The 21,361-nt window shown below is 38.2% G+C and overlaps 3 protein-coding genes across 3 annotated transcripts in view; all 3 read left to right on the top strand.

Annotated features, from left to right (window-relative positions):
• Positions 1-6,892, top strand: part of pparaa (peroxisome proliferator-activated receptor alpha a) — a 55,196-nt gene extending 48,304 nt beyond the window's left edge. The window contains exons 10-11 of the mRNA XM_042722106.1: positions 1,800-2,268; positions 5,512-6,892. Of these exons, the coding sequence (XP_042578040.1) occupies positions 1,800-2,268; positions 5,512-5,756 (714 nt within the window). The 3' untranslated portion in view covers positions 5,757-6,892. The remainder of the gene's footprint in view (positions 1-1,799; positions 2,269-5,511) is intronic.
• A 148-nt stretch (positions 6,893-7,040) lies between these two features.
• Positions 7,041-14,276, top strand: cdpf1 (cysteine rich DPF motif domain containing 1). Its single transcript, XM_042722108.1, is given in 6 exon segments — positions 7,041-7,204; positions 12,127-12,223; positions 12,225-12,239; positions 12,520-12,659; positions 12,904-13,007; positions 13,127-14,276. Coding segments are annotated over 4 exon segments (336 nt in total). The 5' UTR covers positions 7,041-7,106; the 3' UTR covers positions 12,646-12,659; positions 12,904-13,007; positions 13,127-14,276.
• Positions 14,277-15,010: 734 nt separating this feature from the next.
• Positions 15,011-18,228, top strand: cdkn1ba (cyclin-dependent kinase inhibitor 1Ba). Its single transcript, XM_019068979.2, has 3 exons — positions 15,011-15,900; positions 16,065-16,173; positions 16,756-18,228. Exons 1-2 carry the CDS (start codon positions 15,453-15,455, stop codon positions 16,166-16,168), a joined length of 552 nt encoding a protein of 183 aa, XP_018924524.2. The 5' UTR covers positions 15,011-15,452; the 3' UTR covers positions 16,169-16,173; positions 16,756-18,228.
• The last annotated feature ends 3,133 nt before the right edge of the window (positions 18,229-21,361 follow it).

The following is a 21,361-nucleotide window of genomic DNA, read 5'->3' as shown; positions in this document are numbered from 1 at the left end:
CACACACACACACACACTCATTCACTCACTCACTCATTCACTTACTCCCTCACTTTATAATATTAATAAATATACATTTATACACACACACACACACACTCATTCACTCAGTCACTCACACTCATTCACTTACTCACTCACTCACACACACTCATTCGCTCAGTCATTCCCTCACTCATTCACACACACTTATTCACTCAGTCACTCATTCACTCACTCACTCATTCACTCACTCACACACACTCATTCACTCACTCACTCGTTCACTCACTCACTAACTCATTCACTCACTCATGCACTTATTCACTCATCATTTATGTTTAATTGCTCATGCAACTTTAAAGCTAAACAAAATGAGGCGATGGTTAAACACTGTCCATTATAGCAGAGAGTTCCCAAATGTTGTTGTCAGTTGAACCCCCTTTGACCTAAAATAATTACATGAAGTACAGCTTGAAATTTAAATTCAAATTTGTTGTAATTTCAGTCATTTTTACAACAAATGCGTTCCAAACCTGTATGGTTTTCTTTTTTCTGCGGACCATAAAAAAGATATTCTGAAGAATTTTGTTAACCAAACAGTTTTGGTTCCTGTAGAATTCCAGTGAATTTTTTTCCATTCAAAGGAAATCAATGGAAACTGAAACTATGTGAATACCAGCATTCTTCAAAATGTGTTCTTTTGTGTTCAACAGAAGAAAGAAATTCATACAAATTTGAAACTGCATGAGGGTGAGTAAATGATGACAATTTATTTTGGCAGGCCGGGGGGGCTTAGGGTGAATTAGCCCTTTAAATTAGTATTTAAAAAAAAATAGAATTCTCTTTTTTTAAGTTTATTTGGTCCAAAATACAGAAAAAGCAGTAATATTGTGAAATATTTTTACTATTTAAAAAAAACTGTTTTCTATTTGAATATATTTTAACTGTAATTTATTCCTGTGATCAAAACAAAACTCACTCCAGTCTTCAGTGTCACATGATCCTTCAGAAATCATTCTAATATGCTGATTTGCTGTTTAAGAAACATTTATTATTATTATTATTTATTTTTAAAACAGTTGAGTACATTTTTTTCAGGATTCTTTGATGAATAGAAAGATCCAAAGATCAGCATTTATCTGAAATAAAAAGCTTTTTTAACATTATTTACTATACCATTTCAAGGGGGGTGAGGGTTGATCAAACATGATGATAAAGACCTTTATACTGTATAAGATTTCTATTTCAGATAAATACTGTTCTTAACCTTCTATTCATCAAAGAAACCCTACTCAGCTGTTTTCAACATAATAATAATAAGAAATGTTTTTTTGAACAGCATATCAGAATATTAGAATGATTTCTGAAGGGTCATGTGACTGGAATAATGATGCTAAAATTCAGCTTTGAAATAACATAAATTACAACTTAAAATATATTCAATTCGAAAACAGTTATTTAAAATTTTTCCAATTTCTCCTTTCACTGTGTTTGCTGTACTTTGTATCAAATAATTGCAGGCGTGGTGAGCAGAAGAGACTTCATTTTAAAAAACATTAAAAATCTTACAGTTCAAAAACTTTTGACTGGTAGTGTACTAGTGACAAATATAGTAAATTAATGACTGTATTTTAATGACTGAAGTAGCCTGGCAAGCTGTGGTTTCAAAGTAGCTTCCCTAAGACTGAGCGACAGGGTGTCAATTGCTAATTAAGAAAACAGTCAGCACTAACTGCACAAGCTATTCAGCACATTTTGAGTTGCACGGTCTGAAGGCACACCTGTTCTCAGACTGTGCTCTCTCCATTCTTCATCGGCCCTTCGTCATCCACGACATGGACACTCTCCAGCACGCTGAGCGGAAACTACTCACCCAGCTGCTGGGCAATGTGGCGTCCGGAGATGTCTGCACTCTGCGGGAGAGAGAAGTGGAGGCCCGGATCTTCCTGTTCTGCCAGTACGCCTCGGTGGCGACTGTCACGGAGCTGACAGAGTTCGCCAAGGCCGTGCCCGGCTTCGCCACCTTGGACCTCAACGACCAGGTGACCCTGCTGAAGTACGGCGTGTACGAGGCGCTCTTCGCCCTGCTGGCCTCCTGCATGAACAAAGACGGGCTGCTGGTGGCTCGCGGCGGAGGCTTCATCACCCGAGAATTTCTGAAGAGCCTGCGCAAGCCCTTCAGTGACCTGATGGAGCCGAAATTTCAGTTCGCCACGAGGTTCAACGCCTTAGAGCTCGACGACAGCGACCTGGCACTGTTCGTCGCCGCCATCATCTGCTGCGGAGGTGAGATGCAGAGAGAGAGCATGGGAAATGAAATAGAGGCGGCCTTGAAAAAAATTTGAAAGCATTATCGAAATTAAGTGCTACTTAACAGTGACTAGCAGCTTGAAATCCTTGACATGAAATTAATACAGTGGGGAAAATATTTATTTGATCCCCTGCTGATTTTGTAAGTTTGCCCACTTACGAAGAAATTAAGGGTCTGTAATTTGTATGGCAGGTTTATTTTAATGTATAGAGACACACTACCAACCAAAAAATCCAGAAAAAAACACATTATACTGTTAGGGTTAGGGTAAGGTTAGGAATGGATTCGCATTTCAGTGAGTGAAATAAGTATTTGATCCCCAAGCAAAACATGATTTAGTACTTGGTGCATAAACCCTTGTTGGCAAGCACAGAGGTAAGATGTTTTTTGTAGTTGGTCACCAGGTTTGCACACATCTCAAGAGGGATTTTTCTCCACTCCTCTTTACAGATCTTCTCTAAATCCTTAAGGTTTCTTGGCTGTTGTTTGGCAACTCGAGTTTCAGCTCCCTCCACAGATTTTCTATAGGATTGAGGTCTGGAGACTGGCTAGGCCACTCCATGACCCCAACGTGCTTCTTCTTGAGCCACTCCTTTGTTGCCTTGACTGTATGTTTTGGGTCCTTGTCATGCTGGAAGACCCATCCATGACCCATCTTCAGTGTTCTGGCTGAGGGAAGGAGGTTCTCGTCCAAGATTTTACAGTACATGGCCCCGTCCATTTGCCCCTGAATGCGGTCAAGTCGTGCTGTACCCTTAGCAGAAAAACAGCCCCAAAGCATAATGTTTCCACCTCCGTGCTTGACTGTAGAGATGGTGTTCTTGGGGTCATAGTCAGCTTTTCTCTCCCTCCAAACACAGCGAGTTGAGTTAATGACAAAGAGCTCAATTTTGGTCTCATCTGACCAAAGCACTTTCTCCCAAGACTTCTCTGAATCATTTAGATTTTCTTTGGCAAACTTTAAACGGGCCTGTACATGTGCCTTCTTGAGCAGGGGGACCTTGCAGGCGCTGCAGTATTTCAGTTCATTGCGGCGTAGTGTGTTACCAATGTTTTGCTTGGTGACTGTGGCCCCAACTGCCTTAAGATCATTAACAAGTTCACCCATGTAGTTCGGGGCTGATACCTCAGCTTTCTCATGATCATTCTTGCCCCAAAAAAGTGGGTGTCATGCGGTTACATACTGTACTCCAACTAGAGCTGGGGTGTTGAAACTGGGGGCCGGGGGTCATACAGGGGTGCTAAAGAAGAACATTATTTAACCAATTTTTATTTTAAAGTAAGTATTTATCATATATCTTTCAAAAAGTTATCTTAGGGTATTTGTTAAGTATTGGTAAAGTAATTTATTTATGCATGGATAAATGCTATGTTCATACATCTAGTATCATTAATGTAATAGTAGGCAGAAAAAAAAGAATTATTTTAAATTGCTTTGATTTACAAGTACAGTGAAAAAAAAATCTTATTCTATTTTTTACATTTACTATTATTCTGACACAGTATAAATATACATGATATACAGTATTTATACATGATCATTTATATAATATATATGGTTATATTGGGGATCTTTTGCCTCAAAGTTTGGAGACCCCTATTTTTGAATACAGATTTAAAGGACCATTAAACTACTACAGAAATGGTGCTTTAAATGTATAAATATATACATACATACATACAAACATACAAACATACATATTTTATTTAACCTGCATTACTCTTGTGCTTCATGAACATCTTGAAGAGATAGTTCACCCTAAAAATTAAAATTCTGTCATTAATTACTTACCCACATGTCGTTCCGAACCTGCAAGACCGTTCATCTTCATAACACAAATTAAGATATTTCTGATGAAATCAGAGAGCTTTCTGACCCTCCATAGACAGCAATGGAGCTAAATGTAGTAAAGAGATTGTTAAAGTAGTCCATGTGACGACAAAGAAAGAAAGGAAGAAATTTCTGAATAAAGTCGTAATTTTTTTTTTTTTTTTTTGCACACAAACATTATTCTCATAGCTTCATAACATTAAGTTGAACCTTTGATGTCACATGGACTATTTTGACGATGTCCTTACTACCTTTCTGGGCCTTGAATGTATCATTTGCACTGCTGTCTATGGAGGGTCAGAAAGCTCTCGGATTTCATCAAAAACATCTTAATTTCTGTTATGAAGATGAACGAAGGTCTTACAGGTTTGGGATAACATGAGGGTGAGTAATTAATGACAGAATTTTCATTTTTGGGTGAACTATCCCTTTAATATGATCTCCTTTGCTGAACTTTAAGTAGGTAAGTTGTGGTTCAGGTTGTTTTTATGTCACCTCTGGAGTCCCACAGCCAGCAGCTTTTGAAAGGTATGACATAATAATGGTCAGAGTAAGATGGGGATTTTGTTCTCTTTGAGGGCTAGCAAAAATAACCACAGTTTCCTCTCCCGCCGGTTCCAGCAGCAGCCGAGGAGATCCGAAAGCAGACGCTTCCACAGACCGCAGCTTCCAGGAGGCTGCTCTGTTTTCTTATAACCTATATATGCTAAAGAGACACAGCGAGCAGAAACAAAAAATACTAAATTCATGGACACACTATACAGTAGTACCAGTGACGTCAAGATTTTGATATCATAGCAATTGAACACGAAAGTCCTTTATTTGAAAAGTCTGGTATTAATATCAAAATGCGACCCTGGAGCACAAAACCAGTCATAAGTAGCATGGGTATATTTGTAGCAAATAGCCAACAATACATTGTATGGGTCAAAATTTATGCCTTTTTATCTTTTATGCCAAAAATCATTAGGATATTAAGTAAAGATCATGTTCAATGAAGATATTATGTACATTTCCTACCATAAATATATAAAAATTTAATTTTTCAGTCGCTATGCATTGAATTGCTAAGCACTATGCATCACTAAGGACTTAATTTTCGTTTTTTTTTTGCACCCTCACATTCCAGGTTTTCAAATAGTTGTATCTCAGCCAAATATTGTCCTGTCCTAACAAGATTTATTTTATTTAGCTTTCAGATAAATCTCAGTTTCCAAAAAATGATCCTTATGACTGGTTTTGTGGTCCAGGGTAACAAATTAATAATTGAAGTGAAAATAATGGCATGAATCAATTGAGTAATTTTAAGTATTTTAAGTATTTCTTCATTATTCTTACATGTCTCTCTCATGTTTCTTCCTCTCTCTCTCTGGATCTCCATCGACAGATCGTCCAGGACTGAGCGACGTGTCGCAGATCGAGCGCATCCAGGAGAGCATCATCCACGCCCTGCGGCTCCACCTGTTGTCCAACCACCCCGACAACGCCTTACTCTTTCCCAAGCTGCTGCAGAAACTGGCCGACCTGCGGCAGCTGGTGACGGAGCACGCGGAGCTGGTCCAGGAGATCAACAAGACGGAGGACGCTTCACTCCACCCGCTTCTGCAGGAGATCTACAGGGACATGTACTGACTTTGAACCGTCGCCGTTCTCAGCAAGCGCCAAAACACAAGAGCTCCTTCTGCGTGTGGGACAGGAGGTAAAGGATGCTCAGCTCAGAGGGGGAAGAAGCCCGGTGGAAACATCTCTGTGGTGTGCACCTGCTGTGGAATCAAGCTCTGCTGGGACATTATAGGGTAAAGCCAGCTCGCTGAGAAATATAGCACTAACCTTTAATAGGGCACAGACCTTTATAAGATCGATGCCTATAGTCCCATAGAAAAGTGCAATAGATGCTTTTGTAAATTTGCCAAAAAGTGCAGTAAGTAGATGGCACTCTAAATATATGCCTTGGCTCACTGTAAACTCGCAGTAGACCATTAAAGTGCCATATTAAGCTTCATAATCATCTGTTTATAGTGCGAGAGCATAGTTGGCTTGTATTGTTTGTGACGAAATGTAGCCAGTCTGAGATGATGCGCTGCTGCTCTCCTGCTCCACCTATTTAGTTTGAAGGGCGGGGCTTTGGAGATGAGGGGGGTGTGGCTAACGAAACGTAACTTCCAGAGCGGTTGACGTCGCTCTGCACTTTTAAACTTGAGCACAACTCGAGCACTCTGCCAGATAAGCACCAGCTGTCAAGATCTAGGACCTGGAACATATATAGAGTTGACTATCCTGAATAAGGGGTGATTTGTCATATAATGGTTTGATGCTAGAATAAAATGTATAGAGAGAGAGAGCCATATAAATCCAATTGTTTATTACCTCATTTGAAACGCTTGTACATTGAACATCATTTGTAAAATCTCTTGTATAAAAATATTATTGTACACTTTATAGCACTCCAACTGTAATTTTATTGTACAAATGTGTTATGTGTTCTGACTTGGTACCTGTATTCAATTGGTAAATTGTTTTATTGATGTATTTGTGTTATTTTTAAGGAAAGTTAATTTTCGTAGCATTTCGAGCAGAATCTACTAGAGTTGACAATTCACAAGACTTGATCAGACAGTGCTTCGTAGACTGTTGCAGTTTTTAATGAATCATTTCATCTTTAGTTGTGTCTTTTGGGTGCGTAATTACTGACTGATCTCAGCTGGTGTTTGTGGTTTGAAATGAAATGTCACGTTGCTGAATAATGTTTCTTAAAAACCTGAAATGAGCGGCGTGGACGTGTTTATTTCTGGCGCCATCTTCTGTGTAGTCTGATGTACTGCAGGTGAAAGGTGTAAAACGGAAACGCTGAGCCTGTCCTTCTTGACGCACCGTCGTGACGTCGCAGCAGCATCATGGCGCGCTGTCAGATCGCGTGCTGCTCACTCAAAACAAGCAGGATGTGTTTGAACGGGACGCAGAGGAGAAGCGCACGGTTACCTAATGGAAGTGAACGAAGGGTCCGCGCTCGGCGAGCTGTGTGAACTGTCCAGTCCCTTCAGCTTCTGCGGCTAGAAGCCGCCAAACACCTGAGCAGTAGTGTAAGTACAATAGTATTTGTGACACTGCAAAATAGTGCTCGAGATGGTCGGTCTTCTTAAGCAAAGGATGAACGTTTGCAGTAAAGCTTTAGTGATATACATAGATGTAAACATGCATAATGGTACAAGGTTGCGCGAACCGAGTGTGGTTTGCTGTGATGTCACGGTGAAGTATGTGAACGTGACACGTAATGGATGAAATAGATATATGAACATTACATTCCTGGCATAATTTTGAATCAGGCTGCCAGAATGCAGAACCGAAACAGAGTTATTTCCTCACCCTCATGTCGTTGCAGTTATCTATCTATCTATCTATCTATCTATCTATCTATCTATCTATCTATCTATCTATCTATCTATCAAACTCATATAACGCAAGTCAGTGGTATGTTGTTTATTTGGATCCCCATTAGTCTTCCTGGGGTCCACAAATCAATCCAAAACAAACAGTCTTACAAATAAATAGAAAACGAACAAGAATATAATTTCACTTATCACATCACAAAACTATACACATCAGCAGTAGTTAAAATATACAATGACATATTTATAAGCAAATCTTCACATTTTCTTCGAATACATACATATGTACAGTTACTCTTTCGTATATTTATGGGAACCATATTCCAAGCAACAGAACCTTGATAAAGTATAGTATTTTTCATCGAATTTGTTTGTGGACACAGTAAAAAAGAAAAAAAGTTGAGTCTTACTCACTCGACGTATGATCATGTCTAAGTCCCACATAAACAAGCTTTTCATAGAAAAAACAAGGAGTTTGATACTTGACTACTACAATCGTAAATGTAATTTAACCTTCACCAGCAACCATGATAACTTTCTATGCATCTCAATAACATTCGCCCGAAATTGATAATGAAGCACTAGTCTGGCTGCTCTATTCTATTCTATAATTTTTTTTTAGGTGTTTCTCAGATGCACTTGACTGTACCATAGAGCAGTACTCGAGATGCGATAAAACTAATGACCACATCTTTTAAAAGTAAAGATGGAATAAATTCAGAACATTTCCTGGCCACCGCTATACCTTTTATAATCTATACGTTTGGACCAGGACCACGTATTGTCAAGTATCACACCCAGCAACTTAAAATTTGTTACTTGTTCCACTGGCACCCCATTAATAAATCAATTCAAATCAGCAGCCTTAGTCATATTATTTTTTATAACTAAAAACAATACATGTAGTTTTTTCTATATTTAAAATTAGTTTATTAATTCGAACCCACTTTGTAATTGTTAACAGCCCATCACTTAAATTTTCCTGAAGCTCAGCTGATGTATGTGCAGCAGAAAATCAGCAACATGTGGTAAATCATTCATAAAGATAGAGAACGATAATGGACCTGAACAACTCCCTTGTGGAACACCACAGGTATTTTAGCCTCCGAGAAAGAACCATTATAAAACACTCTCTGTCTTCTATTAGAAAGAAAACTTCCAATCCAATCAAGAGCTGTGAGAGAAAAACCATAACGTTTTAGTTTAGCAATAAGAATATCATAGTCAATAACATCAAAAGCTGCTGTATAGTCTATTAAAACAGCACTGACCAGTTTCTTATCATCTAGACATGCTAACCATTCATCTGTCGTGTGTATAAGAGCGGTACTTGTGGAGTGTCCTGGTCTGTAAGCATGTTGTGCATTAGTAAGTAATCCGTTAATTCTAAAATAGTGTCAAATTTGCTTAAAAATAATAATCTCCAAGAGCTCGCAATGTACTTCCATACAGTCCACCTCTGATTATTTTGAAAATGAATGTATCAACATTTTGAACATAGATCTAAGTGAACAAAAACATCCTGCAAAGTTTGAAATATGACAGTGCACCGTATTATAAAGTTATTGTCTTTCAAAAGTAAGAGTCGACTCTGAGTCATTTTTTATGAATCGTTAGAAGACCGAAGCTTTTTTCTCTGACTAATGACGTCAATTCTTGTCAAGTTATTGAATACGATACGCCCACTTATTTCGCTCCAAGACGCCAGTGAAAACTAGAAAACATCACGGCGACGAGACGCTGTGTTTTCTGAATATCAAAAGCAAACTTTTTTCATCTGCCCAAGGATGAGCATTTTTGAAGACTAACGTGCTACAATTCATATATACAACTGTACCACAGAAGTATAGTCCGAGCCGTTGTGCTTTGTTCCCGCCATTTTGAAGAAGATTGCTTTACCAACTTAAATGCAATCAAACTTGAATTCGCGAGCCGGCTGATATTGAAGGAAGGTTCAGTTCCAAGTGTATTTGCATCAGCTTCCTCCTCCGTATCACAACCTGTAAGTGTTATTAATATATATGCTTTTTACGTTTTATGTAGCATGCTTAATAATTGTTTTGGTTTGTTGTGTAAGCATCGTTTAGCTTCTAGGTCTTCAATGACAACTGTATGAGATATGTGAATTGTTTGTCGTGTGTGTTGTCTGATCAGTATTTTAAAGTTGCAAATTGTTTCTGTGTAGTTGTAGCCCGTGTTTAACAACTATTACTATGTTAATTTTTTATATATGCTTTCTACATTTTCAAAGTACATATAATGGTGTTTCCAGGTAAAGCACAATATTACTGTCTTAGTAGTTCTAAAAATTCGCAGTGAACCTAAGAATATGTCGATTATTGTAGACTGACGTCGTTCTAATTACTTTGTTTAATAAAAGAAAGAATGTAGTGTAGCACACAGACTTTATAATAATTGTGAAACTGCTGTTTATTGTGCTGCACTGGCAGTTACAGGGTTAATGCGGGAGAGATGAGTGATTTCGGCTGGTGCTCCTGTGAGCGTCTTTTGTCTGTCGTTCTTCAAACTTACAGTAGACACATTTGGTTTACAACTGTATTTTTTTAATCAGTTAGTCACGTTAGCACTCGGCTAACGTATCCACCTAGTGTTCACAGTTTAGCAGCTAAACTTTAGCTGTGGGCACAATTCGCTTGCATAAGTGTTTTTTGTATTTTATGTCATTATAAGAACGGATTGACTAATATTATTGTTTTATGTAAAGGTTCTTTGTCAATGGTAGCGCTGGCTAACTGGCTCAAGGACTCATCTCTGTGCCAATCACAACAGGTTTGGCCAGCTGACCAATCAGAGCAGGGTGGCTTGTGGAAGGGAGGGGCTTGCTCCGAACTTGCTTGGAACGAATCGTTTCCTAATCATTGGCGAATTAATTTAATATTAAATGTATATTCTGAGAAATATTACAATGTTTTCTGATCTTAGATGCATTTAAACCTGTTGTAGGGCACTCCAACACAATATTAGGACACTTTAAAATACCATATGACCTGCTCTTTCAAATTTGCTTAAAAATAATAATCTCGAAGTGGTAGGTCAGGTTTCCCCCTTTTTCTTAGTAATGGTACAATTTTAGATTCTTTCCAAAGATTTGGATATACACCACTAAGCAAACATCTATCAAATATAAGAAAAATTAGTTGAGAGAGCTGATTAGCTACTATTTTCAGAAATGTACATCCGAGAAATCAACTCCACAAGTTTTATCATCTGGAATTGAAAGCAACACCTGTTCTGCTGTGTTTTGATCAATGGGACTAAAATGAATACAACACATTTTATCTTGCATCATTTTAACAACAGGATTACACACTAATTGTAAATCATTGCTATACATGCTAGATCGTAAATCATTCAGTTCATAAATGAAAAAAGTGTTAAAATTGTAAAATAATGAGCTATATCAGGGTTTAGTGATAAACCGTCCCTCGGTTTATACACACACTTCAACAATTTATCTCCCTACACATTATTTCATTTAGTGTTTTGTAACCCTATTTACACACGTGAACATAATGTGAATAATCTTTGTAAAGATAAAAATGGGAAAATTACACACTGTAAAATCGTGTTGTCTGAGTAACTGGGGTGACATTTGGTAAAGGTCGGGACTCGGTACTATTCTAAACAATCCAGTTCATCAAGTACATAATTAGTGAAAAACCGTTTGTTTTTGATGTTTGTGTGCTCGTATAATGAAGTGATTTGAAGTTTGACTTGGAATGACACCGTGCAGCAAAATGTTGAACATTCACATCACAAAGCACTATAGGAGCTTGATAATAGCATTTTGCTTGTTTATTTGTTTTATTAATAATAATTGTATTATAGCAAAACCTTTCGTATGAAGCTACAATCGCTTCTTTTTATTAAGCAATAGAAATTTTGATTGTAGCGCAATTTATAATCAGACTCATACTGTGATTTACAGAGGACACCCACTTGAACATTCAGTGAATGTTCATTTGAAATATATTGTAAATGTGTATATATATATATAATAATATAAAAGACATATTTAGTAGAAGAATCATTAGATGTTAAATGGTCTATTTTATTAATCTTTGTCACCAATCTTCAAACCACTAGATTTTACTCATTTGTCAGCAAGACGATTTGAATAATAATAATAAAAAAAAATCATAAAATGTACTATTCACTTTTTCTTTGATATATTTTAATAAGTACCGGTTCGAAAAAGTATGTTGTTTAATTTGCAGCTAAATATCAGTTATGCAGAATGACAGTGGGACATTATTTCACCCATTTTTGGATCCCTTTAATTTTCCCAAATGCTATTTGAAACATTAAAGCAGCATTTAATATGCTATTTATATGAAATCATCTTTGTAAAGTTGTTCTGTTTTGCTCCATGTGGGAGATGATGTTTTTGTCTAACAATTTGCAGTGTTTCCTGAAGTCAGTGCTTATCACAACAGACACAGAAAGGACTGGTACGTTTCATACAGAAGTATGTTTGTTGTAGGCCAGTTCACACTCTGTACTTTGATTTAAATATCTGATCAACAGCATGTGGTTGAATAATTGCATGATGTGTGGCCAGTTACCGAGATGTGCTTTTGTGCTTTGTCCTGCAGTCTCTTGGAGGAATGTTACGCCATGAAGGATCCCTTCAGGCCAGAGAGAGAAAAGTTTCTGGTTTTAGGATCCAGGTGCTGTGTGTGCAGTAAGACGTGTGTGTGTGGGAACGGTACGTGGAGCCTTGATAAGAAACAAAAAACACAGCTCTCCGACAGCCTATTAGATTTCCTCCTTTTTGAATGATTCAATGAAAGAAATAATGTATAGAAATTATCCTTCATCTCTTCCATTATATGTTATGTTCAAAATTGTAATGAGCAAACAATATTTTTACGCTTGCATGCAATGAAGAACAACGATGGCAGCATCAGGATCATTATGATATACACTGATTCCAATCAATGTCGTCATATCAATAAGCTTGTGTTTGTTTGTGTGTTTTCTGACAGGACTGCAGTGTGTTCTACACCAAGCACTTTTATGTGCGGGATCACCGCCATCAGTTTCTAGAACAGGTTCAGAATGAGATGCTGAGCAAAAAGAGTGTCCAGAAGACGTCCTCTTCACGATGCTAGAATGATTTAGTCAGGTCACTAGTGAGCCATCTTAAGTTTTTTTTTTATTATTATATTTGTATTTATTCCTTGCGCAACTGGAGGTTTTGATTAAAATCATTTCTTTGCTGTCATTTACTGCGACGAGTTTTATGATAGTGATAAATGCCTCGTGTTGCATGCAGCAACTATAAAATAAATGATGTTTATGTGTATGTTTGTGTCATTGTTTGAGATGACTGAAAAGATAAATGACTGATATATGCATGTGTGATGTAGGTGAGTCTGTTGTGAGGATGCAAACACTACCGCTGCACCAGACCTGCCTCCTTCCGGCCCTAAGTTGAGGCTGACTAAACCCGAGTTGGTTGCAAAAACCACAGGTAAGTAGTGAAGTATAAGTTCCAGCACACACATAGTTCAGCGGTCTGAGCACTGGCAGACTGCCAGAGGTCCCTGGTTCAAATCCAGCCAGAACTCCACAATTCATAATCAATTGCAGTGGGTGGAGCTGACCAGACCAAGGACGGCGCAGTGGTGGAGCTGGAGGACCAGACCAGAGAGATGAGGGAGCAGTGGAACCAAAGTGGATTGGCTGAGCAGACCGACGATGGAGCTGCTGACTGGATGGAGGAGCATGTGGCTGATCGAGTGGAGCGCAGAGTGGAATGGCAAACAAAGTGATCAGACAACAGTGAAGAGGAGAGTGATGACAGCACCCAAAGGAGGGGGACCATGGCCTAGATTACTTAAATATGGGCTTGTTTTCCTGGGAATATAGCGTTGAGTGCATGGTCAGATTTAACACATTTCATCCAGAAGCAGGAACTCACATCAATACACTTTACGTTATCAACAATTACACACAACTTCAACGAGCAATAAACACAAGTGATTTTTTTCCTAAGGCATCATGGAGTTTTACTGGCCATCATTTCATCCACTAGATGGCGGTAAAACCATGTGTCTTTCACACTGCAGCGACTTTTCCTTCAATGAATCCAATGGACACAAACACTCCACAAAACAAAAAATTGTCCATATGCCAAAGATGACATTTCGATAATCACAAACACAAATTATAACTTTTGGCCAATTGACTTCACAACACTGCTGTAGCTCAGTCACTGGTTCACAAGTCTGTGTTATCAATTCACTCTTTATAATACACAATGATTTCTACAGATCAGTGTATATCACATTCTTTACATGCATTGCTGGAGACTGGAGCAGTACAGAGGACAAAGCAGTGAACAATGTGTGACTGTGATTTCCTCAGAGCTCAAACCAACACGATTCAGCTGTGACACTACAACGTACACACACACAGATAAAGAGAGATGCTCTTGAAAAGGAAGTCTAAAGGTGGTGCTGGAATATCTCAGCTACTTATTACTGGCAATGCCAAAGTCTGCCACAGATAAGCTGCCTGCCAACTATGAGCTCAGACTTGGCAGAGATCACAGAGGTTCAGCAAGTGTCCCGTGTTCCCGTCAGACTCCGTCACACCGTATTGTGCATTACAGCTTTATGACATGGTCATCAAATGTTGATGATGACCTGCAGCTGTGTTGCCAGATCATCATCAACATCTCATACTTAGCAAAAGATTTACACAAAGCTTTTCGACCTTTTTCACTCCAAGGCCCTCGCTTTCATCAAATGTTGATGATGACCTGCAGCTGTGTTGAATTTGCAAGCTTTTTCGACCCTATATTTTAATTTAAGGGCCACAATTTGCTGCATTTCTGTCATTATTCATTTACTCAGCTTTTTTTTTTAAATAGTTTCTTTCTTCCCCCAGGTAATATACCTCATGAACAATTACAAAATATGTGCTATAACCTTATATTTCTTTGTTACCATCCTACTACATCTTATTCTATTCTTTTCATATTCTATTTTATTTATAGCACATCTGTACAAAATGTATTCTTCAATTCATTTTTCTACAAAAATTGGTTTATTTATATATACATGTGTGTATTTTATTCTCATCTTACTTTTTATTATATCCGCGTTGTTGCTCTGTGTACTGTGACCCTAAAACAAATTCCTTGTGCACAAACATACTTATCAATAAAGCTCTCTCTGACTTCTGAAACATTTTACAGCTTGATAAAAACAAAGCATTTTTTCCTCAAAGATATGTCAACAGCATTTTAACAACTTTTGCTGGTCTTTTAAAATTAAGCCACCTTCTTCAAAGAATGGTTTCTTCTTCAGAAGAAAGTTCAAATAACAAACAACTAAATTGTTTCCTCCATTTTTTCTCCCTTTCACTCATTTTTTTATGAATGTGTCTCACATTTTAGATCATCTCGAGGGCCCCTAGTGGGTCCCGGGCCCCAGGGTTCACGACATTTACACCAAATCGCACGTAAACCAGGGTCGCTGGCTTAGAATAAGCGGACCTGGCAACACGAGCGTGCGGGAAGAGCGAGTCTCTAGTATTTCTATCGTTTTTTTCACTGATGGGCGGGCCCCGCGCTCCGCCGGCCAATGAGAAGCGTCTTCTGTTTAAATAGCCTTCGCTGTCAATCTTTCTTTCCCCTAACAGTTTACTTGCGATCGCCATATTGGGTGCTCGCCTACTCGAATGACTCGTCGGTTTTTCTTCGGAATTACTACGAGACGGCATCGGAGTCGCGCGCTGTTTTCATGACTTGTTTTCCACGCGCCTTCGCCTTTCCGCACGCACTCGCGCGTTTGTTATGCGTGCGCTCTGCGTCTCGCTCGGCTTTCTCGGGAAGAAGGATCGCTCTTAGTTAGACCGCGTCTGGCTCGACTGCGACTTGCGATTCTCGGGACGAACTTTAACGTGCAAAATGTCAAAAGTGCGCGTCTCCAATGGAAGCCCGACGCTGGAGAGGGTGGACGCGAGGCAGGCGGATCACGCCAAACCGCCGGTCTGCAGAAACCTCTTCGGCTCTGTGGATCGCGAAGAGTTCGAGAGGGAAGTCAAGGAGCAAATGCTGGAGATGGAGAAAGCGTCCAGAGAAAAATGGAATTACGACTTCGCCAAAAACGAGCCGCTCGCGCCTGGCGACTACGAGTGGCAGGAGGTGGACGCAAAAGAGGTGCCGGAGTTTTACATCAGACCGCCTCACGCAAAACTGGATACCTCGACTGGGACCGTGGACCATAACGGGAGCCACGACTGTTTGTTGACAACGAGCGCACAGGGGGACTCTGACAACGCGGAGCACGGGAGTCGCTCGGATTGCCGAACGGCGCTGACCACGCCGAGAAAAAGACCGTCGACAGAGGATCAGGGTAAATGTTTTGGGAGTCTCGGTGCTCTTGCGTTGTTTGCGCGCAGATCTCGGGGGACAAACAGTGTGCCCTCCCGATCGTGCGCGATGCTGAAAAGACTTGCTTTCGCGGTCTAGCTCGCAAATGAAGTCGCTTTTCTAACACCGTCTTCATTCTTTCGATAGATCTTCCTTGCCAAAGCAAAAGAACCAACGTCCAAGCCACCGAGGCGAACTGCTGTCCAGAGACGAGTTCGCACGCGCCCAGCGAGTCGGATCCCAAAACGTAAACAAGGTGAGTTTCGTGCGCGCTCTCTGGTGCATGACTTATTTTATGCATTGATGTACACACGTGTTACTTCATGCTAAAAAGATCGCGTTCAACATAGCTGTATTTTTGTTTTTTTTAATCTATATATATATTATTGTTCTCTCGGTTTTATTGTTGCATGCTAAAACGCTAAGAACGTTTGTTCCTTGACGCGTGCTTGTCCACGCGTTCGCAGTGTAGAAAGCGTTTGGTTAGGTCTTTTAAGACAAACGCGCGTTTAAGACGTTCTGTCACCTCGCGAGTGACAGTCGAGTCAAACGGGACTCAAATGCATAACATTGTAGTAACACGTCAGCAGGTCTCTTGTAGGGTGTGCGCGTGGGAGGAGGAGGGGGTCTGGGTTCACGATGCAGGCATATACTGGCGCGCAAAATTCCTCGCTTTTCATTCGCGCTGTCCTGCGCTATCACTCCTGTTTTATGCGAAAAATATCGTTGTCGTATTTTTCTGTCGTTTATTTCATGCATTGTGTCGTTAAGTTTTTGCAAGCGCCTTCGACATGCTATTTCCTTTGCTAATCAACTTTTTTTCCCTTGTTCCCTGCAGAGACAGATGAAGAAGACTATGTTCTCCATCAAATACTTCAAGAGCTTTATGAAGTAAACAGGGACAGCGGTTGAAAAATACAAATCGAGCCTTGGAGAGGCTGTATAAGCACTGAATTTTTACACTAAAGTTTTGGCACTCGACAGAATATATTTGCCTCAAAAGCAGACAATGTAGCAGTGTGCAATTGGAGTTTCGTTTGTTCTTTTACTACCTATGTATATACTTTCATTTTATATGTAGCACATTTAAATGTAATATTAAGATACAAAAAACAATCATTTATAAATGGAGTGCGTTTGGAAGAATTGCTGTGCAGTTTTCAAAACGTCTCCCCAAAATGAACCCTTTTAAAGTAAATATATCTATGTCAGTTACACACACACACACACACACACACCATTTCCCTTTAATTAGGTTTAACAATCCCATTGTCTCAGTTTTGGCTGGCTCAGGATGTTAGCAGTCAGAAATACACCTTCATGTGTATCAGTGTTGTGCTCAACAGTGGCAGCACAACTTTGGACATTTTTTTTTTTTTAAGTTGCACAAATGTCACTGTTTGAAAAGCATTACAGACTTTTTCCTTCTGTGATCTGTCTAAATTAAAATGATTAGATTTTTGCATTAATACCATTCATGTTTATTGGTACTTATATATGATTCTACCAGCCAAAGTTAAAGCACGTTGGGCATGTGATGTTCTTCTCTGAAGGGACTTTGACTCCTAGTGTGGTATTAATGTTTTCATGCTTTTTTGCAGTATTATGATATCCCTGGGTGATTCCACTAATTTTATTTTCTCTTATTTTAAATTATTTCTTATTTTTTTCCTTATTTTGGCATAAAGATGCGAATTCACATGAACTACAAATCCTACTGAGTACACACACACACAAAAAAAAACTGTAGTGACCAATTGATTTTCTTATTTAGTTTTTTTTTTGTTTTGTTTTTCTCATTTTTCCCCCCATTCATTGCTGTGTAGCATAATGTATATATAAATATATATTTCTTTTTTTTTCTTTTACACTGGGCCATACAATTAAGAACAATGTTAGTCCATGAAGCCACTTTCTTTGCCACAATATATTTGGCTTTCGTGATGAACATGACATGGCACTATGACAAAAAAAAAAATTAATAAATAAAAACCAGCAAAAAATTAAATTAAGACGTTACACTGCATGTGTGTAAAACATTGAAGTGTACCTGTGTGTACTGCTTTGTAAAGAAGATTAAGAAAAAAAAATAAAAAAACACTGAGGAAATTATACTAACTTATTTATGTCAAGCTTTTTGTTGTTTATGACTATCCAAAGTGGCATTTGTGCATTTTCTGTATGTACTTCTTTTTATAGTTTTTTTTTCCCTCCACAAATTTGTGCAAGGTTGCAAACTGAGCCTATTAAAAATTGGATGTGGATTGTGTATTGCTTTATAAATGAGATGATTAAACCATAATGACATGAACACTTTCTCCTGACTCCTTTTCATTATAGTTCACAGGAAAAAAAAGGGAATGAAAACACACTCTTGGGGGAAACTTAAATACACTTCTCACACCCTGCATTAGCAAAAGCCTCAAACTGACCTTAAGCTGTGCCAAAAACCTAAATACCTTTAAAACAAATCAACAGAAGTGATAAATAAATAAATACACCACTCTCTGGTGCTAAACTGGTATGTGGCAGAATGAAACCTATGCAATCTACCGTTTTTTTTGTGTGTGTGTTTGTTTTTTGTTTTGTTTTTACAACACACACATGCACCTGCCCACAAATGCACAATTATTCAATTTAAATTGTACCTACTTTTTTTTTTTGTGATATTTAACAAGGCAGGACAGACATGCTTAGACAAAAAAATTATTTTCTAATGTAGTGTAATACATATGACATGATTAACCTGCTATTAAACTGTTGCCACATTTCAGATCCCTTTCAGACTGTATTCAAATAATGTTATGTAATATTTCATATGAAATATAAATAGCAAAGAAGCTCTGTGTTAAATTTTAATCTGACACGTTTAAAAAATAAACAAAAAACCCTGGCACTGCAAAATACTACAACTGACCCCAGTATGTTTTGTTTTAACATATTAATAGACACAATGGGCCCAGCTATATTACTCAAAACACGCTGTGTCAAATCGAAACGCCGTTTGACTTTAAAGCGTTAGGTCGCGCGTGTTGACTTGCTAAAGACACACACCCTCAAATATTTATCGCGACTGGAGATAACGTACGTGGTCACGTTGACCTTATTCTGCTCGTACATTATCCTTGTGATATACAGGGTATTTTCGGTGAATTTTTACAGCGTTTTTGCAGCTTGCGCACCGTTTGGTTATTTAACTCAACATGCAACAAGTTTGTGCGTAAAGCTGCTGCGCTTCTAACACACGACCTGCGGAGCTCCCTGCTTCAATTCAGAAAAAAAAAAAACAAGAAAAAAAAACCAAGGACACGTCCCGAGCAGAGGGGGAAAAAAAGCCAAGATACTGACATACGGTTTGTCCAATCAGACAACTATTGAGAAAAACACACCACTTACTGTAGCCACTGAGATTGGCTTTGCGCGCGCTGAGGCTGGAGTAAGAGTGTGTTTGTACAGAGTGTTCTGCTCGTAAAGCACAACCCAGAATAAGCCATTGGTCAGACTGATATTTCTGCTGATGTTTGCGAAAGGGAAGGGAGAGGTGAGTTTGGCCCGAGGGTTAAATCGCAAGGATCTTTCTAAAGCCCCGTCCTCCTACTGCTCAGAAATCACGGCTGCAACACACATGTATGAATTACACATCGCGGTCGCAATGTACACGAGCAAACGATAATTTTCCAACAATAACTCCATGTTTAGCTTGACGACACGCCGGGGACGTGGGTCATATATATACTGAAGGGGAAGCTAGTTGTAGTTGGGCATGTCATCAGATCGTATATGTTATCTCAACGACACAATTATATATTTAAACCGTGGAAAAGTTATATAAACTAAGTTATAAAGTTACATAAAAACAATTAATGACAGCAGAAATGTAAGGGGCAGCAGAGAAAAAAATTTAAACCCTTGCAAATTAGGCCTATAATCCAATCAAATAATGTTAATAATAATAAAACTGTAACATTACAATAAATATTAAAATACACAAATTGTCATGACATCCTTGTCCTGACAAATTGCACAATAAAAATCTGTTCATTGGATGCTATAGTCACTTTATTGTGTTCACTTGTGTATCTGATAGCTTTAGCAATTTCTGGCATCTTGGAAAATCAGTTTTGAATTAAGTGCACGTTTAATTGGACTTTGGACTAAGAAAATAATAGTCAGTGTGTAAGTATAAAAGATCAACACTGTGACTACTACATCCCTTATACACTGTGCAAGAGATGTACACCAGTCACACTTTTTACACACTTCACTCAATTTGTTACTCAATTTGATAAACCTTTTATAGAAAAATGTAAATTCCTAAAATATACAATTCATTCTTGCTAATTTTTATTTATTATTACTATTTCTGTTATGTTTTGAAATTAGACAGTAAGGGAAAACAGTGGAGTGTCTGGCATACAGAAGAACTCCTTCAATAAAGCATCTCAGGATGTGAATGAATGAAGGGAGTGTGTCGAGCATTTTTGGTCACTACATTTTTCCCTGACTTCTAAGGGACTTTCCTGACTTCCCTGTTATTTTACAGTTTTCATGATTTATTATTATATAAAAAAGGGAAATTAAAAATAAAAACAATAATAAAGTCTCAAAATATAAAATAACCCTTTAGATTTATAGTAAAATGCTTTGTACGGTGGAAATCATTGATACCCGCACAGCTTCTTACACTTAAGTAAACAAATCATATTATAAGTTAATTTTTATTTTTTATTTTTTTACCCAAACATCTTTCTGCTAAAAATCGAACAGGCTTGTGGTCAAATCAGTGAGAAAACCACTGATACTGACACAACACATGCCTTCATCAGATGAATCAACATGCTCAAAACCTCTTTCTGAGGAGATCTAAGTGGTCAAGAAGTGATTAAGCAACACGCAGCTTCTTGAACTGGCAGCCTGCCATGACATGAGCCTTGGTAAACACTAATAGCAGGCTGATGAAATCAGTAATTATAATACAAAAACAGCAGAGGGCTTCACATTTGTGCAGCTGTAAACCACCAGTGACAACGCCCTTGCTTGGCCTATGCAGTAACTACAGATACAAGTTTGGTTTTTAATATAAAATTAGATTTAAAAAACCAAAGGATTAGTTTCATCTACTTGCATTTCCACAAGAAAAGGGGATTTTCCCTTACCTCATTCACATTTCAGATGTCAGCCATGTCAACACTTGTGTCATACAGCTTGACTGGAAGAAAAAGAAAATCAGTTATAAAAAAAATTAAATATATCATTAGAAGGCATTAACAATATAATATAACTTAATTTATTATTATTATTATTATTATATACAGGGGCCCCAAAAAGTATTTCAACAATCAGTGATGAAGCAATGTACACAGTCACATAAAAAAAATATATATATATTAAAAAGTTAAAAAGTAAATGGCATTATATACCAAAAATAAATAAACAAAAATTAA

The sequence above is a fragment of the Cyprinus carpio genome, chromosome B4 (genome assembly GCF_018340385.1).
Source record: "Cyprinus carpio isolate SPL01 chromosome B4, ASM1834038v1, whole genome shotgun sequence".
NCBI lineage: Eukaryota > Metazoa > Chordata > Actinopteri > Cypriniformes > Cyprinidae > Cyprinus > Cyprinus carpio.
This window is presented reverse-complemented; position numbering and strand designations above follow the sequence as displayed.